This window comes from Galleria mellonella, unplaced genomic scaffold, assembly GCF_026898425.1.
Source record: "Galleria mellonella isolate WM207_F2 unplaced genomic scaffold, CSIRO_AGI_GalMel_v1 utg121, whole genome shotgun sequence".
Taxonomy (NCBI): Eukaryota; Metazoa; Arthropoda; class Insecta; order Lepidoptera; family Pyralidae; genus Galleria; species Galleria mellonella.
This window is the reverse complement of record NW_026441983.1, coordinates 3,388,273-3,406,702: the sequence shown is the minus strand read 5'-3', so window position 1 is coordinate 3,406,702 and position 18,430 is coordinate 3,388,273. Positions and strand designations below refer to the sequence as shown.

The window sequence follows — 18,430 nt, the reverse complement described above, 5'->3', positions numbered from 1 at the left end:
AAAGTATCTATATCTTCACACTACTCTAATGTTTTTAATTTTTTATATATAAAAATATTATATATAATTAATATAGTATAGTTTGTTGTATAAACATTAACCAGTACGAATGCAATTTCATTGGTGAAATACCAAAAGTTGCTAACAAATATATCACAATCTGTTTCGCGCCAAAACAGCTGTCAACTGTCAATAGGCCCGCCATCTTGTCTTTATGGTCGCGTTCCGTTATCGCCACGCTTCGCGGGATTTATAATGTGTGAATAATGCGTCGGGCGAGGTTAAATACGTCGTATGACAATACATAAATTATGAACGTCGACTAAGACCCTTTTCATATAGTTGGAGACAAGCGAAGAGCGATTAATCTAATACAAATTTAAATAAAATTTAATTTATTATTGCATAGGTATTCAGTTGTTAACTCAGTAAAAATTTGAATATTAGAAAGACATGAGTTTTATAAAATATGAAAGATAATTTAATAAAAAAAAAAAAAATGTTTCAGCCTCATTAAAGAATACGAATAATTTTTATTCAAGTAAACTTAATTAAAAGTATTTAATTAAAAAAGTATATAAAAAAATTATTCTTTCAGAGTGCAATTTCAACTGAGAAGAAACATAACTGTTGGTTTTTTAAACAAAAAAAAAAAAAAAATAACAAATTACAAATTTGTGTCGATACAGATTACTAAAGTTGATAAAGTTAATATAATAAAGAACATTGCATGAAAGTTCATAAGGTATTTTAAAAAAAAGATTTTGTTAAATTGACCTTTACATCTGCGTCTTTAAGTTGAATTTTGTTTACAATTTGACAGACATCCTTGTGTCCTTGCAAGTGACAACCACGACTGATGTTCAACATTGTCTCGTACCTTTTTATTCGTCTGGTCGTAGTGAGTGTTATGAATCTTGTACTATTGTAGTGTAAGTGTCACTGCTTACGTTTATAGCGACGACTGCCACCTTCCATAAGATAGTTTTTTTTTTATCTTTTCTAGTTTATTAGCAGAGAACTTTTTAAATAGTCAGCCAGATACATTGAACTAAAAAAAAAAATAATTTCTTTTGAAAATTTACGGATAAATGCGAGGTTGCTATACTTCGGTAAGCTAAAGTGTGAAAACTCTTAATTCAGTAATGACGTAAGAGACTAGAAAAAATATTGTATTTTTTAACCGCTCACCGCTTCTAATTAGACCCCATTATAAAGGTAGATACACACGCGTCCCCTTTGTCGTTTAGCACAGATAACTATTTTCTTGTTTATCGGCGCGGAAAGGTTTTTTTTGTAGTTGGCAACAATAGCCTTAGGTGGGGTGATTATGTATTAGCTAGGTAAGGATTTGATAGGGCGGATTTTCTTTGTGCTGTATTCGCGTATGGGCGATATGACGAGGTTATCGTTGTAAGACTTTAAAAACGTGATGAGGCAAATGCAGTATGTACCAAAGAACAAGGAATTACATAGAGGGAGTGATAAAATTGACAATTCATAGCTGGCTAGTGTACAGAAAATGTTATACGGCCGTATAATCCTACCAAATGCAGATACAACCTGCTTGCATACTTTCTACATAAACTGTGTCGTATATATAATCTATTAATGTAAAATTTGTCATTGACAAATAATTGACATATCAAACATTTTCTATACACTGGCCTGCTATGAATTGAGAAAAATAGCAACTGATGGTGTATCTTTCGTCCTCTTTTTACTAATTACATTTGCATAAGAAGAAAGGAGGCAACCATATGATTTACAGTTTTAATTTTATCATTCCATCCTTCTATGTAATTCCTTGTTCTTAGGTACATACCAGCTTAGTGATTAAGTATTGCCGCAATTATGTAAAACTAAAGCTACTGTTTTATTTAAATATGGCAACACTAAAAATTGGCAGTTTGTGTGTTTTAGATTAGATTTTCCTGGTCCTACCTACCTTCCCTGGGGGGAAAGGGATTGTTAGTAATGGGGTCAAATAGCCCCATTACTAGCAATATACCCTGTCAGGTCGACCTCCACATGGTTCCCCCTGGAGATCATCTTGACTAATTCTAGTTGAATTCGTCAGGATGGGCTAGCTGACCTGTTTTTATCCTCATTAGTTATCTATCACTGGTGCCCCGCCATTGTATACCGATAGCGCAGACGGTGTAATCATACCATTATCACCGATTAAAAATAAAACCTCCCACCCCTACTTCTATCCATAGTTAGTGCTTGTTTTAATTTAATCGGTTCATAAATAAAAAAAGTTATATCAATGTAAGGAATCACATATATAATGCTATAAAATAACCGATCAGTTGAATTGTCTGGAACTTTATGAAGGTATTAGGTACGTAATTATCATTTAAGTATATAATACAATGAGGAGCGAGCGATTGCTTAGAGGTCGTAGCGCTAATGCAAGTCAAGCAACCCCAACCGTGGTTTCAACTAGGATGGGTGACCACAATCTGTACTATACGGGATGGTGGCTACTTTTTACCGCGATCAGTAAATATGCCCCGCCACGCGGACAAAGTCGCTGGCGAAAGCTAATATGAAATAACTTCTTTAATACTTATAATAATATAATAATAATTAAGTTTATTTATCTTCACAAATTATGTACAATGTACAGATTATTTACTTTATACATAAAAAAAAAATATTATTATATATCAAGCTAAAAGATGTCTCATCAAAATTTATAACTTTTTAATTATTGTAGATGTGTGTATGTATGCGTGTGTATGTGTATGATGTGTATATATGTATGTATATAAGTATGTGTATGTATGTAAGTATGTGTAAATATGTGTATATGTATGTATTTTGCATATATAAAAACCGATCAATTGTGTCATTACGCAAATGTGAAAACGATTCGTGGCTTAACATGTATAATAAATTTGATTATGTATTGACTGTAATTCAGCTGTACGTTTTCCAAAAAATAAATAAATAAATAAATAAATAAATAAAAGTATCGTAATTTGTGGGAGATCTGGAGCCTAAACTAAGTCGTAACTTGTATCTTTACATCATAAAACTTCATTTTAGTCAAAGCGATGATTTATTTTGTTATAATAATTTCATAGATATAATCATTTCAAATCAAGTATATTTATTTATGTATACATTAGTAAAACCGTTTTAAACCATTAGTAAAAAGGTTCATAAAAAAAAAAATAAAAAAAAAAACTACAGACATCACTATCAATATGGCCGATCTTATGATCGTCAACGGCAGATAGACGCATCCCTACCTAAGACCATAGATTAGAAAAAAAAAAGTTTTTTTCCACAATCAATACATGCCATAAACACCTAGTTAAAATAGTTTCAATGTCTGTCATCTTTTTTTTTTTTTTTTTTAATAACGTCACTAAAACTTCGATCATTTTTGTCCTTTTTAACCAATTTAAAAAGAAGAGGGTTGTAAATCCGATCGTATTTCTTTTGTGCGTAGGTATGTCACGCGATATCTCAGTATTATTTGAAACTCAAATCTTCTGAAACTAGATGGGTGTTTGTTACTCTTTTATACAAAAATTACTGAACGGATTTGCATGAAATTTGGTACATGGATAATTTAAAACTTAATTTAGAACACTGGATATATATATGCTAATTCATTGACAGTCGGAAATTGATGTCTAATATGGAAGGTTGTGGAACTTCTGCTAGTAATAATGGTAGGGGGGGAAAGGGATTGTTAGTAATGGAGACTGAGAATCTCATTGCTAGCAATATACACAACCAGGTCCGATCTCCTCGCGGTTCTCCCTGGAAACTATCATGGTTAATTCCTGATGAATTCATCATGATGGGCTAACTGGCCTGTTTTCATTCTCATCTATCACCCTTCACTGGTGCTCCGCTAGCGTATCCCGTTAGCGCAGGCGGGGTTACCATACCATTTTCACCCATCACAAAAAAAAAGTAATAGTGGTAGTCAATCTTCAAGTATTGGCAGTCGCACACATACTAATGGTAGCGGAATTAAACAAAATTAAACTAAACAAATAATCAGCAATTAAACATTTTTAAATTTTTCTGTTTGATTTGATTGATTGAGACCGAGACATAGTTACATCAGGCAGATCAAGGAAGGAGTTGGTGTCGTGTCGTATCAAGAGGTGAAGAGACTCCCTGTAAATCGTAGTGAGTGGCAAGAGCTCCACCGACAAGAGCGCAGCTCTTATATAGGATAGATAGATAGATAGATAGATTTATTTAAAAAGTGCTCGGATACCGAATTAAAACGTTAATATTGCAATAATATTCTTATTAAGATGTCACTGAAGATTTGCATTTTGATGGTGAAAAGGTATTTGAAAAATTCCGAAGTATGAACTAGGTGCAAAGTTTTTAATGATAGAATTTAATGTAATGTATTTATTTTCATTTATTTAACACTTTAGTGCACCAACATAACAGGATGTGTTGAATAATTTTCAATACGTATAGTGTAGTACAAAACGTAAATAGGTAGGTGGCGTGTTAAAAAAAAAATTGATTTGTAAAAATAAATATCTGTGACAGCATAGTCATATACATATACATAAATAAACACATACATCCAAATATATACATATATATATATATATATATATATATATATATATATATATATATATATATATATATATATAACTTACATAAAACTGGAAATACATAGGACTAAGTGATTATAAGGATAGGTAGTGGGATTTAATAAAATTTTTAAAAATGGGCAAAGATTGAGCGCTCCGTATAGTATAATTCTATGATTGACGTTTCATTTTGATAGCAGAAGCATTTTATGTATTTATTTACACTTTATTACATTATTATACACAAATAATAGATAAAACATATGTCAGTGGTACGCAAATGTACAAAGGCGAGCTTAATTGTAAGAGAGATCTCTTCCAGCGACACCCAAAGTGGTAAGGAGCATCAATGTCAGTGGTGTACAATATCGTGACAATATGCAAACAAGATAAACTAGACAATCTTAAGTTTATATATAACTAATTATATTGTATTTTATCGTATATATGTATATACACATACAATATATATGTTTATATACATTCATATACAAATAAATAAAATATGTTCATCAGAATAGAAGATGCTCTTTCGATCTATTCTTAAAAATATTTAAGGATTGACAATTATATTTTTTAAATAATAATTGGGAAATATTGCGAAAAGTTCAATTGTTTCTGAAAACTGACAGATAAAAGCGACGTTGCCACACTTTGGTAAGGAAAGATTATGAATTCTCTTAAGTCACTAAAAAAAAAAACTCGTTATTGCAAGTACTTGGGATATGGCGTGAATTTACAGGGTACAGAGGAATAACACCTGAGTCCTCAGGAATGGCAACGCATGGGGAGTATCGTGGACGAAACAGTATACTCTGTTATGTGCATGGTACTGCTCATGTCTATAGGCGATGGTTACCACTTTCCATCAGGTGGGCCGTCAGCATGTTTACCATTCTAAGTTGTAACAAAAAAACAACTTACTGTTGACGTGGGGACATTAAGATTTTATTATAATAATGAGATTTGACTTTGTTATGTTATTAGTTTACGAGATGCGCCCGTGACAAACAAACAGACAGTGCCGGCGAGGCGGTTCATAATTTATGAACACCAATTAGAGACCGCGTTATACTATACGAGTTTTTGTGATTGCCCCAAAAACGGGTGGTATGGAGTCACTTTTCGACTGTAATTCTTTTTAAAAAATATAATATTGTTAACTGAGAGCCTACCATGAAATGTTTTCCAAAATTTCGGGTCCGAACGAAACACAAATTTGATGTTAAAATTATATGATACATACCGTTTAAAAATATTAAAAATGCTAAAGTATCGTTCCTTTGAACTTTTATAGTAGGATTTATGACAAACGAAATGTAAAGTTCCATTCACTGGGTCGATTTCGTATGAACAAAAACACGAAATTGAGTCCGAAAATTCGGAATTTCATTTCATGGTAGACCCCCTGATTCGATTGTTTTTAATTGATAGATAGTAGGTACGAATAATATCGGTATAGCTTTTTTATCTATATAATTTGGTAGCTTTTTTTTATTTTATATATGGGTTCCTTTGAACATTGATCGTGGTAAAAAAGATTACCGCCCATTTCGGTATCACTCATACTGGTATCTGTCCATATTAGTTTCAATCGGATCATCCATTTCGATATTATATACTGAATAATTGACACTTAATACATTCGTTATTGGATCAATATATAAATATTGTATCGACATGTACAAAAGTTAATTGCTTGGGTACCTCTGTCTCATTCGTGTTTCTACCGTGAAGCAGTTGTGTTTGCATGGCTGTGTTTCGGTTTGAAGGATGAGATATAACGTGAATTTACAGGGTACAGAGGAATAACACCTGAGTCCTCAGAAATGGCAACGCATGTGGGGTATCATGGGCGAAGCAGTATACTCTGTTATGTCCATGGTATTGCTCATGTCTATAGGCGACGGTTACCACTTTCCATCAGGTGGGCCGTCAGCTTGTTTGCCATTTTGTTGTATAAAAAAAAATATATATCTTGTGTATAGTCCATTCACAATTGTTAGACTTTACTCCTGTATTGTTTTTGTAACATTGAAATTACTGTATAAACACTGGTTGTTACAAATCAAGCTCTACTAATAGACAAAAGAATTCGCGTTCTAAATTTAAAAATTTGAAATTTAATGTATTCGAGAAACATTTCATCGTTCTTTAATGCATTTTATACGTTTTAAAATTAGAATAGTGAGAATACTAGGTAATATTAATGTTGGCACGAATTTCGCTCTGCAAAAAAAAAAAAATCAACTTTTCGCTGTTGTTTTCTGCGAAGAAATCTTATGATTTGGACGTGACGGAAAATTTTTGTTTTATGCTGATGACATGGTTACTTTAGAATAATACTTTAAATAAAAGATTCGGGCAAAATGAAATATCTGGGTATTTTCTATGTATAATATGTTTGTATTTACAAAAAATATACTTATCTAATGGCGCTGTGTAATACCAATGTTTTGTGTGTTACCAATTTATCGTAATAGATATATAAAAATCCCGTGTTATAATATTCGTTCATGGTAATTTTAACGGAATACATTTACAAAATTTTAATGAAATTTGGTATGTAATATAATTAAATTTTGTAAAAATATTTTTTCTCCTGAAGAAAACTTCCTGATAAACTCGAAACAATTGTCGGAAACGGCAGACGCAGTATGTTCGTTAAATTTCTGTACACTATTGTGTATGTACATAGACGTCATATAGAGACGTTAAATTATATCTCTTGTGTACAAGTGATAACTTTAGTACATAGCTATAGCATAACTAAAGTACATAGAAATCTCGATTTAGATTTATTTAACTCTAAGCTAAAAACTTCGAGACGTGTGCTGAGTCAGTGATTCTTTGATAGTTTATCTTTGAATGTATAACTTGAACTTTTTATTTTGCGTAACTGCCTACCTATTATGTTTGTGTTACTGTAATGTTGTTATTCTAAGTTTAATTTAGTTGATTGTAAGTATTAGCGATGTCATATGTATTTAGTTAAATCTTGTTTTTACAATATATGTGAAAACTTGTGATTGGCTTTTTATCTTCACTGTCCTTTTGTACTATAAATATTTTTAGTTGTTGGTCTTTCTTCAATAAAAATAAATAAATAAAATACTTTATATTCGATAAAAAATTGAGCCGGTAGATGGCGGTAGTGGTCAACTAGTTATTATTACATGTGGCAACTCTATTCGTTCCCCTGTCCGTAATCTCAGTGCCTATCGTCGACAGGGTGGTGTATCTCTTTTATTTTCGTTTATTTCATTTATAACCCATTTATTTTTTTGTACATCAAAATGTTCCCGCGTCGGCGCGGTCAGGAAATGGCTCTATTAATACGGGCCATTGATTATTTGGGGACAATTTCGAATTAAATTGAAAGTTCAGTAAATTTTATAAAGTAGGAAGGAAAGTAGCAACTATTGCCTATAGACATAAACAGCATTTGTGTTTCAACCGTGAAGCAGTTGTGTTAGCATGGCTGTGTTTCGGTTTGAAGGGTGGGATATGGCGTGAATTTACTGGGTACAGAGCAATAACACCCAAGTCCTCAGGAATGGCAACGCATGGGGGGTATCATGGGCGAAACAGTATACTCTGTTATGTCCATTGTACTGCTCATGTCTGTAGGCGACGGTTACCACTTTCCATCAGGTGGGCCGTCAGCTTGTTTGCCATTCTAAGTTGTTAAAAAAGCATATATAAATAAATTAATATAGGCATAAATAAATAAATAATTATAGACAGCATCATCATGAATACACTGTGATGCTTACAGTACCTCTCATGGGTTGTTATTTTTGAAAACTTTCTTATTATGTTTTAGTACCATATAATTTCACTAACATATCCTACTCTTCAAACCGAAAGACAGCTGCTACACGGCAGTAAGACGAATGCGTCATATGTGCAGACGACTAAATACTGGCCACAAATATCTTTCGCTATCCTTAATCGAAGGTTTGGGCGGCAAAGAAAAACAAGAATGGAAATTGGAAATTGTATATTAGTAGAAGGATGTTGCTAGAGCCGTGAAGGGGGAGTCAAAAGATTTAGAATCAAACAAAATTGACGATTTAAAAAGAGTTTGTACACAAGTCTATTTGAATTAGTTTATTTCTATTCTATTCCATGTTTCAATTTTGAATTTTGTAAATAATAATATAAAAACTATAAATAATATAAGCGGCCAGTACTCTACTGTAAGCATTTGTTGATTATTACCGCTTAAAAACGGTTTAGAATTAAGAAAAGATAGTTTTATTCTAATTTTAAAATGATTTTGATTTGAAAGAGACTGTTTTGAATGACGTACATGTAGTATTGTTATTATTGAGGGACGGCCAGTCAGAAAAATCTATGACATTGCGACTTTTCCATGATCTTTTGTGCTTGTTTTTTTTTAAAGTTCGTTGCTAATTCCTACCAGTGATAGGATTTTTAAGATGTTTTTTGTAGCGTGTTTTTTATCTCCCCAGAATATAAAGTGTATTTTCCAAAGGAGATATATCGTTCATGTATGAGTGGGCTGCAGCAAGACATTAAGTGCTGCGGCGTTTCTTCCTTATTGGGACAAAATCTCTACAAATACTTTTTGGGTATAAGCCTAGTTGGGCCATATGCTTGTTTAGTTTATAACAACAAAAACAGGGGCTTCTCTTTGCCCGCCAGATTATGTGTGGGCGGGCGAGGTAGGGCCCTCGGGGCGTACCCCATTACCCCGGCTTCTACTCCGGAGGCGACTGCCTTCGGGTCGCTGGGTTTGCAGCCGGCATACACTGTTGGTCTGTGTATGCCGGCGTGGTGTACCTTGTTTAGTTTGCAGTATCCAGAAAGAGATCTTGTAAAAGCACGCAAGTACTATTTAGTTTAAGACTAATATTTATGCTGTGGTTTTAAACTAGGTGGCGATGTGTGATATAAATATGTTTTTTTTATTATTTTTAACATTGGTATGTAATTAAATTGTATACATCAAATTGTAGGCTTAATTATCGATAATATATGAACATGCAATGTAGAACTAATTCTAATATATTTAATAAATAAAAAAAAAATTATAGTGAGAAAATAATATTTGTATAAATAAAATATTTTCCTTTCCAGAAATAAAGTTTAAATAATTTTCACTTAAAAAAGCACTAATATAAATTTATGTTTAGTTAATTTAGCATTAGGCATTTAAGCTAATATATTTCTATAAATTACAATATATTGCAGCTATTCCTTTATTTTTAATAGTTAATTAACTATAATTACCCACCGAATTACACTTTACATGCAAAACGAATTTTTTTTTAACTAACAGACCATAGACAGCACATAAGCAACGACAATCATTCCATACTGCCAAATCACAAACCTTTCGTCGCACCGACAGTGCATAAGCGTGTTCACCCGCCAATTATAAACTCCATATTTCTTCTCCATGCCACCGATCCAGAATGGACATCTCAGATCGTGTATACGACAGCACCTGTCCGTTCTGGAGTACCCGCCGAGTTGGGAATACCGTGTCGCGGAGAAACCTTTACCGCACCATTTTGTTCCTGGCACCCGAAGTAGCTCTGTCGCGTCGCGTTTCGTTCTGTTAATTATTTTCAATTTTTAATCTGTGCACCGTTTGAGTCAGCTGTCATAACCTCTTTTCTATACGTTCCGCCATAGATTACGGATAGTACTATATTCACTTTCTACGTGTTCCGTTGATTGCGTAAATGTTAATACCTGCAGTCCTAACTTGATTGAAATGTTTTATATTTTTTTCTGTTTTACGTTTTTAAAAAGATAGACAAACGGAACGAAGCTCATACAGCCGAGTCTGATGTGTAAATTATTTTTTTATATTTTCATATTTGAATTAAATTATAATGAAATTACTTAAATTTATGCAACAAATAACATTAAAATAAATTTATTGTTTATTAATTGTTACTTATTTCTTCTTAAATAAGTGTCTGATAGAAATAAAAAAATAGTATTATAATTTTAAATTATACATATCTCTCTTAAAACATTTTCAACGTCTAACTGCAGTTGTTAATTCACCTGCCAATTGTGACAACTAACGGGAAACAGTTAAAGACTGAAGAAGAGATATGATGATATTCATAAATATAAATAATAGTTTATTAAAGTTAATTCTAGTTTATTTTTTATGTATTAATATTTCTTGTTTTAGATTTTAGTAAACAAAACTATTACGGCAAGACATAATAGCATAATGCTGTCATTATTGTATTATTTACTGTACAATTTCATACATTGACTATACTTATGGATTTTGCAATGATATGTGCCCCTAGAACTCATCAGGGTTGCCATATGCGATTTTAGGAAATCAATTATTGATTGATTTTTACTTTAAATTTATTGTCTCTAAATTTATTTTGTCCAACTATTTATTCCATTTCTCTGAAAGTCAATGTTTTACCTAAAATTGCGAAAAAATACACAGTCCGGCAACACTGGAGACCACCAACGAAATCTATTAAAATAATAATCGTAAATACGAGGACTCGTTGTAAAACCGTCATATAGAACGCAATAAATTTATATAGGCGTTGGCAACACAGTCAACGATTCATAGAGTATCGACCATAGATCATGACAGTTTATGGCGCCATATAGAGATGGTTGTGAAAGTTAATTGATAAAAAAAAATCTCGGTAAATCTATGATTTATATAATAAAGTTTTAACTTTACTGTCGATTACGTTGCTAATTAATAAAAACATCATTAGTCTTTTTTTTATACAACATAAAATGGCAAACAAGCTGACGGCCCACCTGATGGAAAGTGGTAACCGTCGCCTATAGACATGAGCAGTACCATGGACATAATAGAGTATACTGTTTCGCCCATGATACCCCCCATGCATTGCCATTCCTGAGGACTTAGGTGTTATTCCTCTGTACCCAGTAAATTCACGCCTAAATTCAGTCTAACTGCGGTTGCCAACCCGCCTACCAAGCGTGGCAACTACTGGCAAAACCCTCCTCTTAGTGAGAGGCCTATATTCAGCAGTAAATAGTTTAAAACGGCTGATGTCGTTATGATTGTTTCTTGTAAGTTAAATAAATAAATAAAAAATTAACCTGCGTCCTCCATGTTTTAATTGACTGCTGGTCAAATTAAAAACCATACAGCGTGCAATTGAGAGCGTATCTCTTAAAGAGGTAAAATCCGAAATGAAGTGGTCAGACGGAGAATCAAAGTGGTCGATATGCCCCTCAAAGTCTGGAGCGGAGGAGAGTGAGGGTCGGTAAATGGAAGAGAAAACTGTCAGATTGGAAACCGAGTGCAGGAAAACGCCTTGAGGGCCGACGTCCTTCCAGATGGACCATCTTCGCGAGACAGCGGTGAAAAATGGTTGAAAAAGAGGACCGCATTAATTTTTCTGAATGGGTGAGAATGGAATGGTAACCCTGTCTGCGCTATCGGTATATCCTGGCGGGGCACCAGTGAAAGATGACAGGTGAAGATGACCAGGTAGTGACTTTCAAGATTTTTTTGATGGGTGAAAATGAAATGGTAACCCCGCCTGCGCTAACGGGATACACTGGGGCGGGGCACCAGTGAAGGGTGATAGATGAGAATGATAACAGGCCAGTTAGCCCATCATGATGAATTCATCAGGAATTAACTATAATAGTTTCCAGGGAGAACCGCGAGGAGGTCGACCTGGTTGGGTATATTGCTAGCAATGGGATTTTTAGTCTTCATTACTAACAATCCCTTTCCCCCCGACTTACAAGAATTAATCACGACGGTTTTTAGGAAGAGCCGCGTGGAAGTCGACCTGATATGGTTTTTTTAATGGATGATAATGAAAATGGCAGGCCAGTTAGCCTATCGTGATAAATACACCTGGAATTCAGCATGATGGTTTCCAAGGGGACCATGGGGCGGTCGACCTGATAGGGGTATATTGTTAGCAATGGGACTGGTAGTCTACATTACCAATAATCCCTTCCCCATCTGTCCTGATACGGTAAGTAATTGTCTTGCTTGTAATGAGGCTGTTAAATTTGATAACTGAAAACCCCCAACACATTTGTTGGAAAACGTTGACGGGGGCCTTTATCCAGCAGCGGAATAATTCAGAGTCATAGGTATGTGGTGAGATAATACTCACCAATGTTTTTTATATATATGTATATCAACTTTTATAATTTAATTGAATTTTTTATTGGTTAAAAAACAAGCTAACTAACATTTTGTTATATATATATTTATAACATGACGCTTGGTCACAGGACTCACTCGCAAGATGCGCGCGCAGGTCGTGCAGGCGCTTTGTAGGTAATTGTTGGCTGCGCGCGCATACCGCGCACGGGCCAGCGACTAGAGAGAGTGTTTTGTTAACTTGGACGATTCAAAAATTTATTTGTTTTGTAGTTAAATAATTATTGTTTTTTTAATTATTGATTAAATATATTTAAAAGATGAACCCAACTATTAATCCTACAGGTATATTAGAAAAAAAAAACAAAATATTTGTCATATCTATGGTTAAATTATGAAGGATGCTGCAATCTTTAATACAAAACTGTAAAGGTGAAAATTAATTTGTTTATTTATTTTATCTGTGTTTATTATAATCTCATAGTGTCTTTACTGCTTAACATAACACTATGGAATTTGGTATACACGTATTATATGGGATTTATTTATTTGCAAGAAACATGGTAAGTGTATAGATGTTACAATAAGTATAAGTCCTCATATTTCGCCATAATTAGGCATGCAAATATTAACTTAAAAAGAATAAATGTTATAAAAGTCATTAAAATTCGAAATGTTATATAAAAAAAATACATCAAAAATGTCAGACACTTGCGAACAATAAAAAAGAAAGAAATGTCACTGTCAAATCATGGACTATTGATAACAGGATGGAGAAGGCCATAGGCTATTTTTAACTCAGTAAGTAAACACTTTTTTTTATACCACTGAGGTGGCAATACGCATACGGCCCACCTGATGGTAAGCGGTTACCGTAGCCTATGGATGCCTGCAATAATCTAAACATATCTTGGTAACGCGGACAAAGTCGTACTACTGGAGGGTGGGAGGGATTGTTAGTAATGCGGAGTACCGGTCCCATTGCTAGCAATATATCCTAACAGGTCGACCTCCCCGTGGTCCTCCCTGGAAACCAGCGTGCTAAATTCCAAGTGTATTCATTACGAGGGGCTAACTGCCCCGCCTTTTTCATTCTCGTCTATCCTTCACTGGTGCCCCGCCAGCGTATACTGTTAGCGTAGGGGAGGTTTATTTTTATTTATTTATTTATTCATTAGTACATATATATGTACATGGTGGACTTAATGCTAAAAGCATTCTCTCCCAGTCAATTATAGGGAAGTGTCAGAATATTCGAATGTGGTACTAGTAATTATTGATATACATACATACTAAAATTACATAAATATAAACGAATCAATATATATATAAATAACAAATATACTTACACATATATGACATATTATATATGAAATTGAGAATAATATAAAGTAAATATATTATAAAAAAAAGTCCAATAACTTTGAATGGGTTCTCTATTTAGACATTATATATTGGATAAGTGCAGTCTGGTCCCGGTATAGAATGGACCACACTTTCCTTTCCCGTGGGTATCATATGAGGCGATTATATTACATTACTGCAGCGGCTAGCAACTGAGGCATTGATGGACGAACGTGCAAATGTGTGTGTACATGAGTATATATATAGAGGAGGAGTAACACCGATCGTCGATAATTTGGATTGTAATATCAATACTAGAAGAGGAGGGTATTTACATACTGAAAATTGCGAATCCGACAGCGGGCCGATGGGCCTATTATTAAATAATAGTAAGATACTCCTGTGCGAAAGTACACAATATAAATCATATATATATATACATAATAAATAATATATATATATATATATATATATATATATATATATATATATATATATATATATATATATATATATATATATATATATATATAATATATATATATATAATATATATATATATATATATATATATATATATATATATATATATAAAGTATAAATAAAGACATACAATATATTATCACAATGATTTGTTTGTTTGATTGTTATCTCTTAACACCTTAACGTCTGATGTTTATAATCGTCGATTAGCGCATTAGAATTTGACAAATAACTTGTTTGTTTGATATTCCAAGTTGTAAATTAATAGCAAAACATAATTTTAATGAAATACATAAATATTTTTTGTTAATGGTCGAAGAGCGACCACCCTGAGGGACGGGGCGTATGTAGTTCTTTTATTTTGGATGATAAAGGAATGGTAAGCCCGCCCGCGTTAACGGTATACGCTGGCGGGGCACCAGTGAGAGATGATAGGTGAGGATGAAAAGGCAGTACGATTTTCAGGGGGGACCACGTGGAGGTCGACTTGACAGGGTATATATATATATTTTTTTTTTTGATGGGTGAAAATGGTATGGTAACCCCGCCCGCGCTAACGGGATACGCTGGCGGAGCACCAGTGAAGGGTGATAGATGAGAATGAAAACAGGCCAGTAAGCCCATCATGATGAATTCATCAGGAATTAACCATGATAGTTTCCAGGGGGAACCGCGAATAGGTCGACCTGGTTGGGTATATTGCTAGCAATGGGATTCTCAGTCTCCATTACTAACAATCCCTTCCCCCGGGGCGTCTGTAGTAAGTTTAACTAACATTTGGCTTGGAATTGATTTTAAACAGCAGGTTTTCTCTTGAGTCTTAGACTATATAAATATCAATCCAATTCAATCAAATCCAATTTACCAGAGGGAGACTTTGTACAAAAGTCGATTGCTTGGGTACCTCTGTCTCATTCGTGTTTCAACCGTGAAGCAGTTGTGTTTGCATAGCTGTTTCGGTTTAAAGGGTGGGATATGACGTGAATTTACAGGGTACAGAGGAATAACATCTGAGTCCTCAGGAATGGCAACGCATGGGGGGGGGGTATCATGGGTGAAACAGTATACTCTGTTATCTACATGGTAGGCGACGGTTACCACTTTCCACCAGGTGAGCCGTCAGCTTGTTTGCCATTCTAAGTTGTATAAAAAAAATCTATTGTCAATGACAGTTTTGGACTCATGAAATAACAGTTATTAATTAGCTTATAATTAGGATCGGTTTACAATAGTTTGCATTGGCAAGTTGCACCAATATGCATCTATCAGAACAATATGGAACCATCTGTATTGCCTCAGCGATGTCTGCCGAAGCTCGCACACGCGGTTTTGACGCTGTCTGGCGTAAAAGGCAGCTTCGTTCTTACATAGAATACGCGGGAGTGGCAACAGTATCCTGAGGGGGGGAAAGGATTGTTAGCAATGGAGTTTGACAGCCCCATTGCTAGCAATATACCTTATTAGGTCGACCTCCAAGTGGTTCCCCTGGAAACCATCGTGAACAATTCTTGTTGAATTCGTCACGATGGGCTAACTGACCTGCTTCATCCTCACCTATCATCCTTCACTGGTGCCCCGTCGGTGTATACCGATAGCGCGGGTGGGGTTACCATTCCATTATCATCCATTAAAAAAAAAACAGTATCCTGAACATGTTTGTAAATAAATTTGATAATACTGTGAATACCTTTAATAGGTACCTGTGTACATACATTTATTATCAACTAGTGGCCCGTCCCGGCGTCGCACGGGTGGACATTTTTAACATTTCCCTTCACTGCTCTGCTCCTATTGATCGTAGCGTGATGAAAATACTATAACCTGCCCAGGAGTATGAAGCATAATTGTACCAAGTTTCGTTAAAATCTGTCGAGTAGTTTATGTTTCTATAACGAACAGACAGACGGATAGTAAATATTTTACTGATTGCATTTTTGGCATCAGTATCGATCACTAATCACCGCCTGATAGTTATTTTGGAAATATATTTCATGTACAGAATTGACCTCTCTACAGATTTATTATAAGTATAGATTACTCTACTCCATTCAAAGATTGCTTGTGTGAGATCGCACTTAGCGATAAGGCCGCTCTTCGTATTCTCAGTGTAATTATTCTTAGTGCATAGATATCACTACCTGTAGAGGAGGAAGGGGGGGGGATCACTACAAAATACCCAGTCAGGACGGCCTCCACGCGGTCCTCCATGAAAAGCATCGAAGTTAATTCCTGGTGCGTTCCTCACGATAGGTCAACTGATTTACTCTCATCCTCACTTATCATCATACCTCACTGGTGCCCCACCTGCTTATGCTGATGGCAGAGGCGAGGGCACTATCATTCATAAAAAATGTTTCATTTGTGTTTCAAGCGAGCCGCTGTGCTTCGTTTCGAAGGGTGACACATGGAGGGGGGGGGGGGGAAGGGATTATTAGTAATGTAGACTGCCAGTCCCATTGCTAGCAATATACTCTGTCAAGTCGACATCCCCGTGGTTCCGATAGAAAACTTTCGTGCTGAATTCCAAGCGTACTCATCTCGATGGACTAACTGACCTGCTTTTACATCCTCATTTATCATCCCCCATTGGTGTCCCGTCGGCGTATACCGTTAGCGCGGGCGGAGACACAATTCCATTATCATCCATTAAAAAAAAATAAACCTTAGTCTTATGGAATGAACATATGAGAACTATCCTGGGCGTTATAGAGCATTCTGAAATGCCCATAATAGGCAATGGCAAAGAAACTGATGGCATACAGCTTCTTTACAACTCAAAGCATCATAATTTTTAGACTTCACTTGAGGGGGGAAAGGGATTGTTAGTAATGAAGTTTGACGGCCCCATTGCTAGCAATATGCCTTATTAGGTCGACCTCCACGTGGTTCCTCCTGGAAACCATCGTGAACAATTCTTGTTGAATTCGTCACGATGGGCTAACTGACCTGCTTCATCCTCACCTATCATCCCTCACTGGTGTCCCGCCGGTGTATATCGATAGCGCGGGTGGGGTTACCATTCCATTATCATCCTTTAAAAAAAAAGACTACTTGAATTATGATAAAAAATATAGTAGTCTATGCTTAATATAATTGACCAGCCAGTAATAGTTGCTAATAGTAAATTACAGTTTACAATCAATTACAGACTTTAATAGCCATAAATTTAAGTTATACGGCCATAATTAAGTATGGCCAATTACGAAAGATGTCACAAAGTCATCAATAAAAACATCATAATAACGCGGTAAAGCGGATTTATATCTTCAATTAATATTTAATGTAGGTTATCTGTGTACAAATTATGCTGTCACAGAGTAAGTAAACACTAGGTTATTTAAGAGACGTCAGTAGCTTTAATGAAATTTGAAAACGAATCTATGCAACCATCTGGAAATATCAGTATATGAAAATTCACAGTGTTCTGCGACTATTTAAATTATATCTACTTGTAGTCTGAAATGAAATTCGAGATCAGAAATGTAAATAAAGAAATGTCATTGTTAAAGTGTCATTTTTTATGCAACTTAGAATGTCAAACAAGCTGACGATCCACCTAATAAAAAGTGGATGCCGTTGCCTGTAGACAGGAACTGTACCATGGACATAACAGAGTATACTGTTTTGCCCATGATACCTCCATGCGTTTCCATTCCTGAGGTGTTATTCCTCTGTACTTTGTAAATTCACTGCCTTCCCTTCAAATTGAAACACAGGCGTGCAAACGCAACTTTTTTACGGTAGAAACACGAATGGGATAGAGGTGCCCAAGCAAACGACTTTTGTACAAAGTCTCCCTCTGGTAGCATCTCTCTCATCTCACCTCTGCGTCATCTCAGCGATTGTCAACATTTCTATTTACAGTCTAATGACTATCTCCATT

General features: G+C 34.8%; 1 protein-coding gene across 5 annotated transcripts in view; it reads right to left on the bottom strand.

The window, feature by feature from the left end:
* Positions 1-18,430, bottom strand: part of LOC113510121 (uncharacterized) — a 109,186-nt gene that overhangs the window by 15,878 nt on the left and 74,878 nt on the right. For 4 of the 5 annotated variants that reach the window (XM_052898162.1, XM_052898169.1, XM_026893541.3 and 1 more), the window contains one exon: positions 9,955-10,179. The exons of the other annotated variant lie outside the window; for it this stretch is intronic. In XM_052898162.1, coding sequence (XP_052754122.1) covers positions 9,955-10,179 — 225 coding nt within the window. The remainder of the gene's footprint in view (positions 1-9,954; positions 10,180-18,430) is intronic. 5 annotated transcript variants of the gene reach the window in all.